The 17498-nt window shown below is 44.8% G+C and overlaps 2 protein-coding genes across 2 annotated transcripts; both read right to left on the bottom strand.

Moving 5' to 3' along the window:
- On the bottom strand, positions 1 to 5853 carry LOC123343734 (FAD-linked sulfhydryl oxidase ALR-like). Its single transcript, XM_044979026.1, has 3 exons — positions 5650 to 5853; positions 4360 to 4571; positions 1 to 2178 (listed from the first exon to the last, which is right to left on the bottom strand). Exons 1-3 carry the CDS (start codon positions 5851 to 5853, stop codon positions 2016 to 2018), a joined length of 579 nt encoding a protein of 192 aa, XP_044834961.1. The 3' UTR covers positions 1 to 2015.
- A 1083-nt stretch (positions 5854 to 6936) lies between these two features.
- Positions 6937 to 11414, bottom strand: LOC123344452 (FAD-linked sulfhydryl oxidase ALR-like). Its single transcript, XM_044980689.1, has 3 exons — positions 10700 to 11414; positions 8896 to 9095; positions 6937 to 7188 (listed from the first exon to the last, which is right to left on the bottom strand). The coding sequence occupies exons 1-3, from the start codon at positions 11105 to 11107 to the stop codon at positions 7026 to 7028; spliced, it is 771 nt and encodes a 256-aa protein (XP_044836624.1). The 5' UTR covers positions 11108 to 11414; the 3' UTR covers positions 6937 to 7025.
- Positions 11415 to 17498: the final 6084 nt, after the last annotated feature.

Raw genomic sequence — 17498 nt, 5'->3', positions numbered from 1 at the left:
AATGAGTTTTTTTTAATAACCTGAACCATGTCCTGAAGTCCCAATTCAGTTGAAACATAAAAATGATATGAAATCAAGCTGCAGTTGAATTAGAATGAAAGGTTACACATAGGAGCAATATTGCAGACAGTGAGATAAAATACACCGCCTGCTGAATGCAACTAGCTTGGGAAAAAACCACAGTATGGTATTGTTTTAACAGGTCTGGCTTGAAAGGGTAACAGAGGGTCAAATCATCTGAACACTTTCTCAAAGCTTTGATTGTTCACATGTTCTCCAAGGAGCCCTTGGTACCATAGTCTCAGGGTCAGATGTTTGCTAATAGAAGGTATTAGTGCCCTGCTCATTTACAGAGATACCACCCATTACAGTTTCCATGCCACCCCCAATCTACTTCCATAAATCACTGCTTATGCTGAAGTAGCTCAGGAGACAACACATTTAGGATGTTCACCAAAACCCCCCAAATAGTTTTAAAACATGAGCAGAAAATAGAGACCCAGAAGATACAGTCACATTTCACACAATGTCACGTGACCATTTGATACCCAGAAATCCTTACAAATTTAAGGAAAAAAAGACTGCATGCTATATCTTTAATAATCTTGCAATAATTCTAACCATTTAAATTTGTCTACATAGACAAAGTCCAGCAAAGCAACTAAAGTATTTTAAACAAGCTGTTTTTATTTCACGTTCATCTGAAATTCTCTCTCACACACACCCCGCCACACACACGCAAAGAGTGCAGACCTAGCGGCCCAATACACAGTATGGAACTTGACCAGTTCCTAGGGGTGAATTTCACACCATGCACCACTTTAAGTCCACAATGCAGGGCGGGCCTAGGTATTATTTAGAACTAACACAAGACAAATAGGATTCAAATGCTGCACAGAACTTAGAGCAGAGGGCCTGCCCAAGAGAGAATTTCACCTTAGAAGCATACAGACCAGTCCAGTCTGTGATTATCTATCAAGGATTTCAGAACACACTCTTAGATGTAAAACTCATCTGAGTTGGCTTCATTACAACCAGATCACACACTCTCACGCATCATTGCAACCACTTCTACAAACAACAGAAGTTCACAGCAGAGATTAAAAATAAATATATACGTTAAAAGCAGGTGGTTCCATGGGAATTCTTACATCATGCTCCCAATGAGCCCAAACAATTAGCAATCAAATCACAATGTTTAAAATTCAGCTAATTAATGTGTGCCATTTGTTCTACTTGAGGTTTTTGTGCTTCTTTTTTCTTCCTGCAATGCCTTCTTGAAAGATTAGACAAAGGAACACACAAAATGAGGATATTTATCATGGCTGGAATGAGAGATCTGGATTCCATGATTTTTAAAGTTTAAATAAAATCTACCTGCCTTGAGGCCTTTTAGCAAGTAAGTGGGCGGCAGGTGAATTAATGGTTAAATAGCATTAACAGACAACAGCTCATAGACTTTGGAAGAAGAGATCAAGGATGACATGGTAGGCACAGAATGGAGCAGACTTATGGATTTGTAGTGGGGCTGGCAGTTGTAAGACCAGCAGAACAGGCTGAAGTGACACAGAGGAAGAAAGTCACTGCCTAAAACTTGAAGGCAATGTTTGCAGATAAACAAAAATGTAGAAGAGGAGGAGGCTAGGACTATGTAAAAAGTGAAAGGAACAGCAGTCACGAGGTGCCCCTAGAACTGTAGAAATTGAGAGACTTTTCCTTACTGTGAACTGTCCCAGTGACAGAGTTTTGCAAGTTTCTAGCACTTCCTGTGGTACATGTATGATTCCAGTCCCAGCAGCTACATGACCGACCATATATTAGTTACCCCCTAAAACAATATTCTGTTGGGATGAGATTTCTGAGTTGCCTTTTAGAGCAGGAGACACATTTATTTTCACAAGTCATGTCAGCCACACATACAAACTATTGAGCTGCAGCTCCTTGTACTGAGTTCACATCAGGGATGATTCTTATTATACTAGAATTGGTCTGACTTCCTGTAGAGTCTCTACTGATTAATCACAGGAACCATCTTTCCAACCATCCCGCCAGCGTTCATCCACCCGGGAGCAGTCGAATTCAGACTTCCCCAGCTTCCTGTTGATGTCATTATGAAGCAGGCATAACCACTGGGATAAATTATTCCTGCTTCTGGCATCAGGCTGATTTGTGCGTAATCTGCAGAGGGAAGAGGAATCAAACGCTGTTTACTACTTTAGAGGCACTGATTTCACTCGCCAAAGCAAGTGTGTGGCCCACAGATGGTCAGAGGCTCCCTCATCCTCTATTTTGAGATGTCTCACAGAGACCACAAAGGCTAGCATACCGAGATCTGTATTCATTGCAGGCTGCACCTCCACATTAAAGGCTGCAATTGGCTTGGATGCATGTGAGTTAGGTGCACTCCTGAAGCTCCTTATCAGTCACATCCTTGGTTGGGAAAAAATTAGATGCCAATCAAAACAGTTTATCCATGGCAAAAGTATTCAGGCTCATAAATAATTTGATCTGAGACAATCTCTTGGCAAATTAAGTAAATAATAATGAGCATCTTTTCTATGTTGGGCTCCATCAAGGTGTTTTAGTCACTAATGAGCTCTCAAATACAAAACTATCTTTTTTTGCACTAGATAATTCCATTTGTGGGTAATGAATTGGCTTGGGTGTACAGAAGATGAAGCTCCACCCTCTAGCAGACAGAATATACATCAGCCCACCTCATGTATTGTATTCAGCCACTCCTACTGCCTGAGCTAGCGTAAGCTGATTCTTTCAGTCACTAAGGCAAGGCTTCTTTTTGGAAATTCAAAATCATTGATTCTATTTCCTCAATGTGACACAGGCTGGCTAGCAACCATAGGATCTGCACTGTGCATCTGCTAATCGTATAAATTGGTACCCCTCCACAGCAGTAAAAATATCATTACTGGAGTAGCTTTTTAAGATCTGTTTGCTCTGGTAAAAGACAAGTCCACGTACCAAATATGAAGCTCTGTACTGAATCTTTAGTCACCTTTTGAAAGAAGCACGCAAACACTTCTATAAACTTCTTCATGCAGTTCACTTTTCCTAGGATACTGATTTGATACCAGAGATTCTTATCTTTGCGTGACGCTGTATGGAATATATGGCCACTTTATAATATTGTTAATAGCAATATTATAAAATTGCAAGGAATCTGACCAGATATGACACATGGTATCTGTTAAAATGTTATGATTGGCCAAGTAAGTTAATCTTGCTTATATGTTTGTATCATCTTTTTATTGTAAATTATAGATATGTATGGTATATCCGTATTTCAAAACTTGTGCTGTGTTTCTGGGTGACACCCCTGGACAGATTGGCATCAGCACTGCCTACCCTGTCATCGGTGGTACAATGAAGCCATGGAAAGGAGCCTGGGGATACACCTTATGAGTCAGCAAGACATGTAAGGGCATGCCTGTCTGTGGACAGAACTCCAAGGCTTTTCCATGCCATGTGTTTGAAGCTTGTGTTTGGGACAAAGGAAGTAAAGGCCACATGGCAAAAGAATATAAAAAGTAGCTGCATCTTCTCCATTTTGTCTTCGTTCCTGCTTCTTATCTCTGGAGTAACTTTTCTACAAATGAAGCTCTGAACAAAGGACTGAATGACCCATCCAAGCTGTGGATGTGTTCCAGAGGGACTTTCAAGCCAGTGAACTCACCAACACTGCTAAGAACCTAACAGATAGACTTTGTAGTCTCATGTATGTACCTAATTGCTTTACCATTTAACAACTCTCTTATTCTTTTTTCTTTATAATAAACCTTTAGTTTTAAACACTAAAGGATTGGCTGGCAGTGTGGTATTTTGGGTAAGAGCCAACCTAATATTGACCTGGCAATGTGGCTGCCCTTTGGGGGTCAGAAGAACATTTTGTATAGTGAGCAGAGTTTGGGTAGTGAGCTGGGAATGAGTGACAGGGGATGGATCACTTGATGATTCCCTGTTCTGTTAATTCTCTCTGGGGCACCTGGCATTGGCCAATGTTGGAAGACAAGACACTGGGCTAGATGGACCTTTGGCCTGACCCTGTGTGGCCGTTCTTATGAGCCAGGTTCGAACCAGCAAACAAACAAAACTCCTTTCATTAGTTCTTGGAGCTACTGTGCTGTCTGACAGCAGTAGAGTGTTTGTCCTCTGAATGTATATATCCTGTGTCCTTGTTTATGATTTATTCAATCATAAAACTACATTTTCGCAACACAAAATACAATACAGAATAGGCATAAAGATACCAACTACTGGAAAAGTTGATCTGCAAACCAGACCATTAGAGTCCAACACTTTAGGTTGATCTCTTACCTGTAGATATATTTTTAAAAAACTCACCTTTCCCTCAGATCTTCTGCACATTCTTCACAAGGGAAAAACTTAGAAAATAAGTTAATGAACTGTGTCATATCTTGCTGCTGGGAATTGCTTGGGTGATCTGGGTAATATGCTGCCATAGTGTGAAGGAAAGACCATGTGTTTCTCCCAAGTTCTTCTCTGTCTAGAGGACAATCTGGAGGCTTCTCCTTCTCCTCTTCAACATATGCTTCCTGGGTCAGAAAAATAAGAGGGTTATATGTGCACATTAGTACTCGGGATAAAAAATGAACATACCTTACACTAACCCCATATGCTTTGTGTTTCTAGCGCACCTTCAATTCAAGGCCCATACCGATATTAGCTAATTAAACCTCCTTTTAAATGAGGTGGACAAATATGATTACTCCCCTTTTTGCTGATAGGAGCACAAGGAGGTTAAGTGACTTGCCTATAGTCTCATACTCCTTCTGTCCATCAACCATGCCTGTGAAGGGGAGGTTCTAGGTGGGGGGTGTCTCATTCCTACCCCATCAACCATAGCCTGTGAAGAAGAGTTTTGGGGGGTGTCTCATTTGTACTCCCCCGTTAACCACTGCCAGTGAAGGACTGTGCTGGGGGGCAGCATGGGGAGAAGTTCTCATTTGTACTCCCCCATTAACCATTGCCGGTGAAGACAAGTTTGTTTTTGTTTGTTTTTGGGGGGGGGGTGTCTCATTCATATCCCCCCATCAACTATTGCCTGTGAAAGGGAGTGCTGAGAGGGTGTCTCATTCCTATCTCCATCAACTATTGCCTGTGAAAGGGAGTGCTGAGAGGGTGTCTCATTCCTATCCCCATCAACTATAGCCTGTGAAGGGCTGTGCTGGCGGGGTGGGGGTTCTCATTCATACTATCCTGTAAGGGGACTCCTGGGGAAGTGTGTGTCTCACTCATGTGCCCCCCTCCAGCACTGAGTGAGGGGGAAAGGTGGATCATTCGTACTCCCCTAACAACTGTTGCCTGTAGGGAGAGGGGGATTTAGTGTGACCAGACAGCAAGGGTGAAAAATCAGGACAGGGGGTGGGGAGATAATAGGCGCCTGTATAAGAAAAAGACCCTCAAATCAGGCCAGTCCCTATAAAATCGGGACATCTGGTCACTCTAGGGGGATTCTGGAGGGGGTCATTCCCAGGGGGCACATTACAGGGGGTGGGGAACTCGTGAAGGGAACCATCCTCCCCCTCGCGGCGGGAGGGGAATGGGGATCGCTGGGGCTCCTCTCTCCTCCCAGCCCCTCCCGCGCTGCTCCCGGGCCGCCCCCTCACTAACCCCGCTCTGCGAGGCCGTCTGCTTCCGTTGCTCCCGGATCCAGCTCCTGAAATCCGTGCAGGCCCGGCACGGCTTCTTCCTGGGCTGCTCCTCCGCCCCGGCGCCGGGCAGGGGGAAGGGGAAAGCGCCGGGGCCGGCAGACGCGCCAGAAGCCGGGTTTCCTCTACGCTCACTGGGCGCCGCCATCTTGGAACCGCAATGCATGTTGGGCCGGGTGGCATTCTTCAGCCCCGCTACAACTGCTAGCCTTGGGCAGGGGAGGCGGCCTGGCAGGCGGGCGAGATGCCTCTGAGTGAGGGATGGTGGAGGAGGGAGGAAGAGGTGAAGGAAACAAAAAAGAAAAAAGAGAAACAATTATCTTGGGGGTTTCTCCCTTCTGTGCCCCCTTCCGCTGGCCTTGGCCCACCCTAGAGCAGCCGTGAAACTGAAATAGGATCGTATCAGAGCTGTGTTAGTCTGGATCTGTAAAAAGCGACAAAGAGTCCTGTGGCACCGTATAGACTAACAGACGTTTTGGAGGATGAGCTTTCGTGGGTGAATACCCACTTCGTCAAATAGGATAAAAGAATCCGCAGGAGCCTACGCAGATTTGTCTTTAGTTAGAACCTGAGCAGTAAAGACTGACTTTAAATAACATCCTTGCATCCATTTCTTGCCATGGGTGAAAAACATAAAATGTTCTCATTTACAAAATTCTGGTTATCTAAGTTTTAGACAGGGCTACCCAAAATGGTTGACGTTTGAAATTTGGTTTGGATGTGATGCTCACTGAGGCTTTGTGCCTTTGCTTGGTTTAGAAAATACAACTGTTTTGAGCATGTACAATACAGGATAACCATGTAAATCCATGTTTGTAGTTAGCAGGGAGAGACCCATGTTTAAGTTTTTAAACAAAAATGTTACAGTCCCCCATGTTCTCAAAAACTTAATTGAGGCTAAAGGTGATTTCATTATTCCAGTCCCCATTAATTGGTCTGAGATGCTGGCATCTCTGAGTAAAGGAAACAAAAAGATGGAAAACACAACTTAAGATCATGCTTCTCTAAACATTTATTAACATGTTGACATCAGTGGACTTATGGAATATTTAAAGGCTTGATATGATAAAACTTGTCACAATTTCTGTCATGACTTGTGACCGTGTTCCCATGACAGGCCTAAAGTCCTAGTCTTAGCAGCTAAATAATTGCTTACCACTGGGTTCTTCCCCTGAGTTGCAGGTGAAAATAGGAAGATTCTTGAGAAAATAGACATTTCAGACACATGTACACATATGTTTACTTGTATTGTTTTTAATTATATTGCACCAGGTTCAGTTCTTTATTGTATTTAAATCATAATAACATCAGTCTTATTTCCAATGGCGTCTCCATAAACTAGACACAAGAACCATCCTTCCATCCCTCTCGCCAGCGTTCATCCATCTGGGAGCAGTCAAACTCTGGTTTGCCCAACATCTTGTTCACATCATTATGAAGCAGGCACATCCACTGGGATAGCTTTTTCCTGTTGCTGGTGTCCGGCTTTTTTATGCTTAAGCTGCAGAGGTGGAAAAGAATCAAAACACTACTTACTCCAGTCCAGAATCACTGATTTCACTTTCCAAACAAGGAGTCACTAAAGTGCTTGCAGAGTTTATAGAGGTGGCCAGAGGCCACCCCCATCTTCAATACAAACATTGTTCTTATAGAAAATATAGGTCCCATGCTCCATCTTGCTCTGAGCAACCTCAACTCATCAAGGTGAAACACACCATGCAGATTCTTGTATCCTCTATAGTTCATATCTTAATAGCTGATAACTCTCATTAATGATGAAGTGTCTGCAGTCTGTTCCATTTTATAGCCCTTCAGGCTCGTAGCAAGTTATTGATGCTACCCAAGCTAGGCAAAGTTTGGATGCCCCTGTCCGAACTGTTTTGCCTCTACAAAAACCATCACATTCTTGGGCGGGGCTCGCTAATACTTTAAAATATTCCCAGTGATCAGCTTCTTACAGGAGAAAACCTGTTGGCAGATTTAATAACATTCAGCTGATGTTGTGTATTTTGGGCTCTTGTAATTCGTTTTTTCAAAATCAGTATCTGTGTCTCCAATACAACCCCCCGCCCTCTGCTTGTTGGTTTCATACATTTGTCCGGCAAGAACTAGGCCTTCATCTGTAGTTAGAGAGCACATTTTGAGTGCTACCGTAATCATAATAACAATAGTAATATAATACAATTCCCATTGTGTGTAATGAATAGGCTCCAGTTTACAGTAGGTGTAACACTGCCCTCTAAAGGAAGGAATACATACCAGGCTTGCTCAAATGTTTACCTGCTTTCTGCTGGTTAAGCTTGTGGAACTGATTATTTTACTTGCTGGGTAGAGGTTGTTTTTGGAAGCTGAAAGTCACTGTTTCCCCAGCATGACACAGGCTGACTGTATCCACAGTGTCTGTAACAGGTTCTCACAGATTGTGATAAACTGGAACCCATTCAAAAGCACTGAAAACACCATTGCTGCGGAGGAGTGCTCTCAGGTCTATTAGCTCCTGGGAGCAAAGGATTCCCCACCACAGAGCCTGCGCTGTCTCAGGAGTTGTGTGTTACTCGTGATATGTCTTATGATGCATTTAAACACAGAATATATCATTTGGGGATGATGAAAAGGCATCTGCACCCCTGGGAAATAGGCTGATTTACATCCCGCATTAACAGAGACCAGCGCTTGAAGCCAGCTTCCTGCATGTAGATTGTTTTTATGCTTCTCTATATGCAGGGTTGCACTGGTTTAATGTAAGGTGTGATTTTTTAAACCAATTTAAATGTAAACCAGTGCAAGAACAGGTTTAAACTAAACTTAAATAAGAATATCCAATTAAAGTCTAGCATTGGTTTAGTTCAGGGGTCGGCAACCTTTCAGAAGTGGGGTGCCGAGTCTTCATTTATTCACTCTCATTTAAGGTTTCGCAAGCCGATAATACATTTTAATGTATTTCTTTCTATACATCTATAATATATAACTAAACTATTGTTGCATGTAAAGTAAATAAGGTTTTTAAAATGTTTAAGAAGCTTAATTTAAAATTAAATTAAAATGCAGAGCCTCCCGGACCTGTGGCCAGGACCCGGGCAGTGTGAGTGCCACTGAAAATCAGCTTGGGTGCCGCCTTTGGCACGCATGCCATAGGTTGCCTACCCCTGGCTTAGTTAAACAGATGCATGTTTGCGAGCAGACTAGACCTTATTCCACAAGGACTCACCTTTTCCTTAGATTTTTTGCACACTTTACACAAGGATAAAACTTGCTCAATAAATCCATGAACTGAGCCATCTCATGTTGCTGGGTGTTGCTGGGATGATCCGGGTAATATGCTGCCATGGTGTGAAGGAAAGCCCATGTGTTTCGCCCCAGTTCTTCCGTATTGAGTGGACAATTTGAAGGTTGTACTTTCTTCTTAACCTGGGGTCAGGAAAGCCAAAGGATTTGCAAGCGCATTAAGACTGTGATAGAACAGCTCTTTCCACTCAGCTTGTATTTAAATCCGCTTGTTTAGTCTAGCACAGGGGTTCTCAAACTGGGGGTCGTGACCACTCAAGGGGTCACAAGGTTATTACTGAGAGCTGTCAGCCTCCACCTCCAAACCCCGCTTCACTTCCAGCATTTATAATACTGTGAAATATAAAAAATGTTTTTAATTTATATGGGGGTAGGGGATGTCACACTCAGAGGCTTGCTGTGTGAAAGGGGTCACCAATACAAAAGTTTGAGAACCCCTGGTCTAGTACCATATTTAAGGGAACAAACAAAGACATTTAAACTCCAAAACAATATGGATTTATGAGAGACCCACAGGCCTGGTCTATACCTAAAATTTAGGTCAACTTAGCTACATCGCTCAGGGCTGTGGAAAAAAAAATCACACACCTTATGTGACATAATTAGGTTGACCTCACCCCCACTGTAGGTGCAGCTAGGATGGTGGAAGAATTTTGCCATTGACCTAGCTATTGCCTCTCCAGGGGGTAGACTCCCTTTCTTGATGGAAAACCCCCTTCCATCAGTGTAGGAAATATCTGCACTACAGTGCTACAGCTGCTGCATTGGATCTGTGATGCTGTAGTGTAGACATGTCCTAACATTCCAAAGCTCTTAATGGGGACTCTGAAGACAAAGAAAAATACTTCCAGTACTTAGAAGCCTCATTAAAATGCATTGGGTAGATGAGTTTGTTTGGAGGGTTAGAACTAGGACCACAAGAATTTTTTTCCCCAGAATAGAGGAGGAAATGTTGACCAGGAGTGAATGTGGAGCCTGCAAACTGTATGTACAAGGATGGTTAACGATCACAGGGTTTGTAGCTCAGCCTTAGCTGGGTCATCTATAAAGCTAAGAGCCCCTGCAAGGGTCTGCAAATAAAGTGAAATTAATCTGGCAGTTTTTGAGGACAAATGTGAAATGTCCCAGGAATGGAGGAGGAAAGTGAAGGGAATGGGGGTGGGAAGTAAAGAAAAAGGTGAGTGGCCGTTTGGTGGGGAGGGGTTTGGCGGTCATACACGCTCTCAGAAGGATTTGCATCGGTCGTCAGCCATTCTTGAAGTTAGCGGGGTGTGACTTCTAGCTATGCAATTGCTATATAGGTAGTTCACGCTTCCCACATTAGCAGTGACTCTCATGGAAGCGGCCTCTTTTGAATATTACAGACACGGAACATCTATAGAAGCATGGCATTCTCTCTCTGGATATGGAACAGCTACCTTCTTCCCATGTGGGGCCCAGCCTTCAATTCCTGTCCTCCATTGCCAACCACCCATACTCCCCACCAGCCACTCCTTTGGGCTAATCCCTGCCCCCCTTATCAACCTTTCCCCCGGCATCCCCATTATCCCTTCCTTGGGAGACTGACCTCCCCCACCCATTCCTGTCGGGGAAATGATCCCCCGTCCATCAATTACTCCTCAGGGACCATTTCCAATCCCCCTTCAACCATCCCTATGCGGTGACAAGAAAACTCCCCAACCCCTTACTCCGTCCTGCCCAGACCTGCCCCGTCCAATTGCCCGTACCCTGCCTGCTGAACCCGAGTCCCTCTTCTTCTTGCCCATGGAGTCTTGGCAGACTGGGCAGTCTTTCCTCTTGAACCTATTCTCAGCCACAACAAATGAGGCTCCCCCCAGGAGGCCAGACAGAGCTCCGTCCTCTGGGGCAGGCCAGCTGGACGAAGCTGGGCTGCCTTTCTTCTTGCGGGGTGCTGTCAGCTTACATCCACCAGGCACGTTGGGCTGGGTGCTGCTGCTGCTAGGGGCAATGGTCTCAGTGGGACTAGGAGAAGGTGACGATGCAGAAGGCTCCGAGGGAGGAGAGGGCAGTTTCTTCCCTTGCCTGTTCTTTTTCCAGTAAAACACCAGCATTAGGTGGCTCTTTTTCCGGAGCTTGGCCTGTGCTAAAGGCTTGGTCTGCTGTGGCGGTGCCATGAAAGGGGGTTTTTAAACTGAGGCCACAAGATGAATCTTTCACCTCTGACGCTGCTATTCAGAGTGTGGAATAAGTATCTGTCTTCCCCCTTCACATACTACAGTCAAAGGAAACAATACACTAAATTTGTTGATACGCTGTACCGGGCCTGTCCAGAACAATCTCCCTGACTCCTGCCCAAGGGCTCGGCTGTTACTGGATCAGTACAATGATGGACTGATGGAGAGGGCGGGAGTTGATTGGATAGACTTGATGTGGCTCCTACACAGTCCTGAGCCCTTAGCCATGGATGCTGTGGCAGCCCAGGGTGGAATGTGATGACAGCGTGATGTGACATCACAATGCCTCTTCGGGACTGGCGGTTGCATTTTGGCATGAGCCGGTGAGTCAGGCGGGAGATGGAAGGAGCTGTTTGGGTGGATACCGCGTTGTCTCTCCTAATCTCTTCCTGGCTCTGTTACTAACTCACTTGATGACCTCTGGGGAGTCACTTCACCCCTCAGTGCCCATATCTGTAGAACCAGCGTAATTATGGGAAGTGTGTTGTATAAATAGTTAGCTAGCCCATGTTGTGTGTTGTATAAATAGTTGTATAAATGATGCTGGATAAATAATTAGCTAGCCCATGCAAACCTCGACCCCAGAGAAGTAGGGAAGTGTTTCCCCTGTGGGGAAACTGAGGCACGGAGCTGAAATGACTCGCCCTCACAGTGAGTAAGCAGCAGAGCTGGGACTGCAACCCAGATGTCCTGACTTGCAGTCCCCTGCTCTAACCACTAAGTACACTCTTCCCATTTGGTGAGCAGATATATGTTTGGTTTCCCTGCAGGAAACTTTTAGCTAGTCCTACAGAAATGGAGCACATTATGCTATAGAACTATTCCGTCCGGGTTTCCCATCACCTAACTGCCCTTCCTGACATCAGCTAAGAGAGGACACAGCTAGGCTGGACACCAGAAAAACCATTAATACAAGACAGGACCAATTAATGTGTGCACTGATCTGCGCAAAGTCTAACTGAGATCCCCGCACTAGCGTGTGTGGCAGTAGGTAAAGACACACTAGCTGGACTGAGTGGGGGGAAATTCTGCACACATCCAGGAGGTTTGGTTCGAACAGGGTTTACAAACCCTGTTCTTCCTGATGAGCAAAATCCCCGCTTTTCCCATTTCAGCACAGCTGAAACAACAGTAAATACCAGGTGAAAACACAAAGTCTGTCTGCGGAGTGTCTCAGTACAGAGCCATTCACCCTCTCTGGGCGCCTGAGCCAAAGCCCCTCGAAGCCAATGAGAAAACTCACTGATAGGCTCATCCAACCCTGGGTAGGAGAAACCTATTTAAAATGGTGAAGACTGTTTCAAACATGAGATGTGAACTTCCAAAGTCAGCCACTGTGTCTTCAACCCTTGCAAGGATGGGTGTGTAATGACCTGAGAATTGTGCCTTGTCCAACGAGGGGAACAGAAGCTTGAATCCTGAGATGGATGAGGAGTGTCACATGTTGCTTACAGGTCTCTCGTCTCCGGACAGAACCTCTGAGCTGACGTGGGGTGAAGCGCTGTCTTTTATTGGATTGCTGTGGAAATGGTATTTCACTCCAACCACGGTACCTGCCTCGCAAGCGGATAGTCTCTATGGAGTCCTTGTTTGTAATTTCCCTGCAACAACACTCATTGCTGCAGCCTCCGTGTCTTGTATAAGAGAGTCTCTAGCTGATCTCAGAGGAATATCACTGCAGGAAGCTACATAACAGCATTCTAGGGGGGTCCTTGTCCTCTTTTCCTCTCCTCCTTTCACTCGTCTAGCACAAGCCTCCTCCATATCCCTGGGCATGAGAGTCTTCTCCTCCGCAACCCTCACCATCTGGAAACAGCCTGCCTGTACTTCTCCATCTTGTCCTTCTTCCAGCTCATTTCTTACCTCTGCTGAAAATACCTTTCTCTCCCCGCCCCCATGCCCAAGTTTCTAAACGACCTTCTGCTGGTAGGGTTAAGTCTATTGTATTATGAACGCTGTGAAATATTGTGGGAGGGGCAATTTGTCTGAAAGCTGCTGTACAACATGAAGTTCCCTGGTAGAGTGTTATCCTCTGATACTAGATAGTTAGCACCATGCAAAGTAACATTTCCAGTAGGCAACGTGCCACCCTCAGAAAGGTTTGAAAGCTCATCTTTGACCAGCATTCTAAACCTCCTGGTTTCGTTGGCTCTGACCTGGATTCCTAATATGCTTTAGGCCTGTTTTTGTTTAAAGGGGTCTTCACCTATCCCCTGTTTATGTGGGTGCAGTTTTGTGGGGAAGTTTATTTGACACTAATGAGGAAATATACTTGTTACTATCTTTCCTGGTTAAATGTAGGTGCTGTGGGTGGATTTGTTTGGTTGTTTGTTTTGGTTTTGGTCCAGGGAATAGTGTTACGCTTAGGCTTTGTGTACACTACCAAGTTTTGGCACCAAAATAGCAAGTGGGGAAGAGATAGCTCAGTGGCTTGAGACTTGGTTTGCTAAACCTGGGGTTGTGAGCTCAATCGTTGAGATGCCCATTTAGGAATCAGGGCAAAAATCTATCATGGACAGTACTTGGTCCTGCTGTGAAGGCAGGGGACTGGGCTTGATGACCTTTCAAGGTGCCTTCCAGCTCTCTCAGATAGGTATATCTCCATATAATAAGAGCCTACACACTACAATGGGATTTTTGTCACAAAAAATACCCAGTTTTGGCAACAAAAAACTTCCACCCCTACCAAAGACTTTTGTCTTTTCCCCTCCCTTTATTATCAGCAAAGAACCAGTGTAGACACTGCTGATTGTTTTGTGGACAGAACTGGCTTCCGCCAGTATCCCACAATGCCTGATCGCTCTGCTCTGTGTTTTGATCTCTGCTGCCCTGCAGGCATGCGCCCCTCCCCTTTCAAAGGTCAGGCAAAGTATCTGGGTGCTGCTTCCTTTGGTGAACAAAGAGCAAATCACTGGACTGCTCCTGTTCTGCCTGGCACTAGGAACACAGCCAGTTGCTGCCAGGGGAGGGGGACAGACTGTGGTGCTGCTTTGCCATTCCTGAGCACGGAGAACTCACAGAGCTGCTCATGATGCTGCTCTTGGCAGCTGAGGGGGCTGTGGGAGAACTCATGCAGCAATCAGCTCTTCCTTCCCACAACACTGCACTATGGGAAACATCCCCATGGTGCATTGCTCACACTCTCGATGATGATGTCCCCAATGCGGATGTGATCTGCAGACAGATGGAGCAAGTGTGAACACCCTTTGGTGATTTTTGTTGTGTCGACTTTTGGGTGTTGACATTAGTTTTGACAGCAAAACTGGGTAGGGTAGACAAGCAGGGTGGCCAGAGGGGACTTTCCCAGAACACTTTACAGTCCAGTATTTCAGTAGCTAAACACAGGGGAGGGGATGCCTGGAGGCCAAAGTGATCTCAGTGGTGCATAGTTAATATCCAATATGATCATCTCTCTACTTCCTGGTCTTGGATTTTTTTTTACAGGAGTGGGGACATGTAAATACGACTGACTACTTTAAAAACAAAACTGGCTGCATTAGACAGAGAGGCCTGGAGGAGAAGAGGAGGTAGCAGAACTCTCCATTTGTGGGGGCTGGGGGAGCAAGTGCTTCATTCTACTCCAGAGTGCCTCCTGCTGGTCAGCGAAAGAACAGTATGTGCCGACTGGTCTGTGCAGTGTGGGACTTAGAGGGTGGCCAGGAGTGTAAAGGGGGAAATTAAGAGGCCTTCAGAGCTCCAAGGGAGCCAGGAGACCCACCTTACCTCTAGAGGAAAAAGGAGCCACTTTAATTCAATCAAAAAATAAAAATATAAACTCTTTGATTTTTTCCCTGCAAGGGAAGGAATGTGGTCTAGTGGGTAGCATAGTGGATAAGCCATCAGGACTCCGAGGTTCCAGTCCCACCTCTATTACTGACTCACTGTGTGACCTTGGGCAGGTCAGTTAAACTTTATGAGCCAAATTCTGCCTTTATTTACAACTCCCTTTTGTCCCATGGACTTAAGTGGGTTCTCCGGGGTGCAGGTCAGGATAGAATTTTGCCTTCAATTTCCCACTTGCTGAACAGAGATAATAATACTGGGTAACCTCACAAAGGGTGATGGGAGGAGTAAGTAAAGCTCTTCACAGACTCTGAATGAAATGAGTTCTAGAAGTGCAAAGGATTGATGTCAGTTATTTATTAACAACAATAAAATGACTGATGAATATTAAAATAGAACTAACAATGAATACTAATATCGTGTTGTCATAGAGTGACTTATAAAACATTAATTCACCCCATTCCTCCCACCTTTGTTTCTCTCCATTTCGTTCACTCTCTTTTGGGCCCATCTGCTGATTTTGGTGTTTTACTTGGTAACCCATTAGAACGGCACTTCTTTACGAGTCGCTTTTCAGATCTTTTCTAGCCAGGATTTTCTGGACTGCAGCCAGCTGGGGGTTCTGCCACTGGGGTGCAATCTGACCTTCCAACCAAGCAAAGCATCTCTAAGCTCCCTCCCAGGCAGCAAATTGTTTCATGTCACCTTTTTAAAAATATTAAATAAAGCTGCTGGATTGAACAAGGTGTCGAATCCTGATCAGGACTTTGGGACAAGCAGTGATGATTAAGTTTGCAGATGACACAAAAATTGGAAGAGTGGTAATAATGAGAAGAATACATCACTGATACAGAGTGATCAGGATCACTTGGTAAACTGGGTGTAAGCAAGCAATATGCATTTTAATATGGCTAAATGTATCTATCTAGGACCAAAGAACATAGGCCATACTTACAGGATGGGAGAATCTATCCTGGGAAGCAGTGGCTCTGAAAAAGATTTGGGTTGTGTATGTGTGTGGATAATCAGCCAAACATGAGCTCCCAGGGCGATGCTGCAGCCAGAAGGGGTTCATGCGATCCTTTGATGCATAAACGGGAATCTCAAGGAGGAGCAGAGAGATTATTTGAGTTTTGTATTTGGTGCTAGTGTGACCACTGTTAAAATACCGTGTCCAACTCTGATGCCCACAATTCGAGAAGGGTGTTGATAAATTGGAGAGAGTTCAGAGAAGGATGACAAGATTAGAAAACATGCCTTATCATGAATGAGCTCCTTGAGTCTATTTAGCTGAACAAAGAGAGTGGGGGGAGGGAGTGACTTGATTACAGGCTATAAGTACCTACCTGGGGAACAAATATTTAATAATGGGCTCTTCCGGGGAGCGGAGAAAAGTATGACGTTATCCAACGACTTGAAGTTGAAGCCTAAATTCAGACAGGAAATAATGTGTAAACTTTTAACGGTCCAGTAATTAATCATTGAACAGTTTCCCAAGGGTCTGGGTGGATTCTTCATCATTGACAAATTTGAAATCAAGACTGGATGTTTGTCTAAACTAGCTGTCTAGGAATGATTCGGGGGCAGCTCTCTGGCTGGTGCTACGCAGGTGGTCGGACTAGATGATCACAGTGGTCCCTTCTGGCCTTGGAATCGATGAAAGAAGTAGCCAGCTAACCCATCACAGTTTTTGCATTGAGGCAAGTGGAACTTTGGTTGCTTTAGTCTTTGTTTCTCAACCAGCTCTGCAGTTTAATGAGTGTCCAATAGATGCACCTAGCGCACGAGTTCATACACTGCCCGCTCAGATCTCAGGGCTTTGATTTCAGGAGCTCTCAGTAACATGACACACACTGCTGCAAACTGAGGGCTCTTTGTTTGAAAAAATTGCTTAGGGAACATATTTCTTGGAGGCAATAACGAGAGGGCTCCCGCTTCTGCATTGTTGTCCCCTTCCCCCCATCAGAGTGTTACCTGACCCTGTAATTTAGAGCAGTTGGGCTTAGTGAAGGCCTGTAACTTTGGAATGCAGGGAACTTGCCAACAATGCATCTTTTTTAATCTAATTTATATCTAAAAGACGGGGCATGGTGAATCCTGTTGAATAGGCACCTCTCTTCCTAACTGCCTGTTAATCTGAGTGAAATGGCAGTAATAAAACTCAGGGCTGTGATGAGACTTCATTAAATAATTGCTGTTATTATTATCTGTATGACTATATTGCCTAGTGTCACGCTGTCTGGAGTGGCTCACAACTGTGAGTGCTGAAGTCAGGGCAGACTGTCAGAAAACAAGAGCAGATGCCACACGCTGGTGGTATGTTCTATCATTAGATTTCACCATACCAGTAACAAGTGTGAACTCCTGGATCACTAGCCCAGTCTTACCATGGAGTCACAGACAGTCCCCTTAGACTCTCCAGTCTATCTTGCCACCCAGACAAACAGGACTTTGTGACAAAAGGTCACTTAAACCCCACAATCACACCACGTCAGGTTGCTTCCAGTCCCAAGAGACCAGTCACTTACTCCAGATCAACTGGGACTCC

This window comes from Mauremys mutica, chromosome 11 (assembly GCF_020497125.1).
Source record: "Mauremys mutica isolate MM-2020 ecotype Southern chromosome 11, ASM2049712v1, whole genome shotgun sequence".
Lineage (NCBI taxonomy): Eukaryota > Metazoa > Chordata > Testudines > Geoemydidae > Mauremys > Mauremys mutica.
The sequence above is the reverse complement of the archived record's forward strand: the minus strand, read 5'-3'. Positions and strand labels throughout refer to the sequence as shown.

What these genes read in the sequence shown, in the direction of transcription:
- LOC123343734 (XM_044979026.1), bottom strand. Translation starts at nt 5,853, where the DNA reads ATGCATTGCGGTTCCAAGATGGCGGCGCCCAGTGAGCGTAGAGGAAAC. An exon ending in AGACGGCCTCGCAGAGCGGG is followed by an intron (nt 4,572 to 5,649) that starts GTTAGTGAGGGG and finishes TTTCTGACCCAG; the next exon opens with GAAGCATATGTTGAAGAGGA. An exon ending in GCAGAAGATCTGAGGGAAAG is followed by an intron (nt 2,179 to 4,359) that starts GTGAGTTTTTTA and finishes TTCCCTCTGCAG; the next exon opens with ATTACGCACAAATCAGCCTG.
- LOC123344452 (XM_044980689.1), bottom strand. Translation starts at nt 11,107, where the DNA reads ATGGCACCGCCACAGCAGACCAAGCCTTTAGCACAGGCCAAGCTCCGG. An exon ending in ACTCGGGTTCAGCAGGCAGG is followed by an intron (nt 9,096 to 10,699) that starts GTACGGGCAATT and finishes TCCTGACCCCAG; the next exon opens with GTTAAGAAGAAAGTACAACC. An exon ending in GCAAAAAATCTAAGGAAAAG is followed by an intron (nt 7,189 to 8,895) that starts GTGAGTCCTTGT and finishes CCACCTCTGCAG; the next exon opens with CTTAAGCATAAAAAAGCCGG.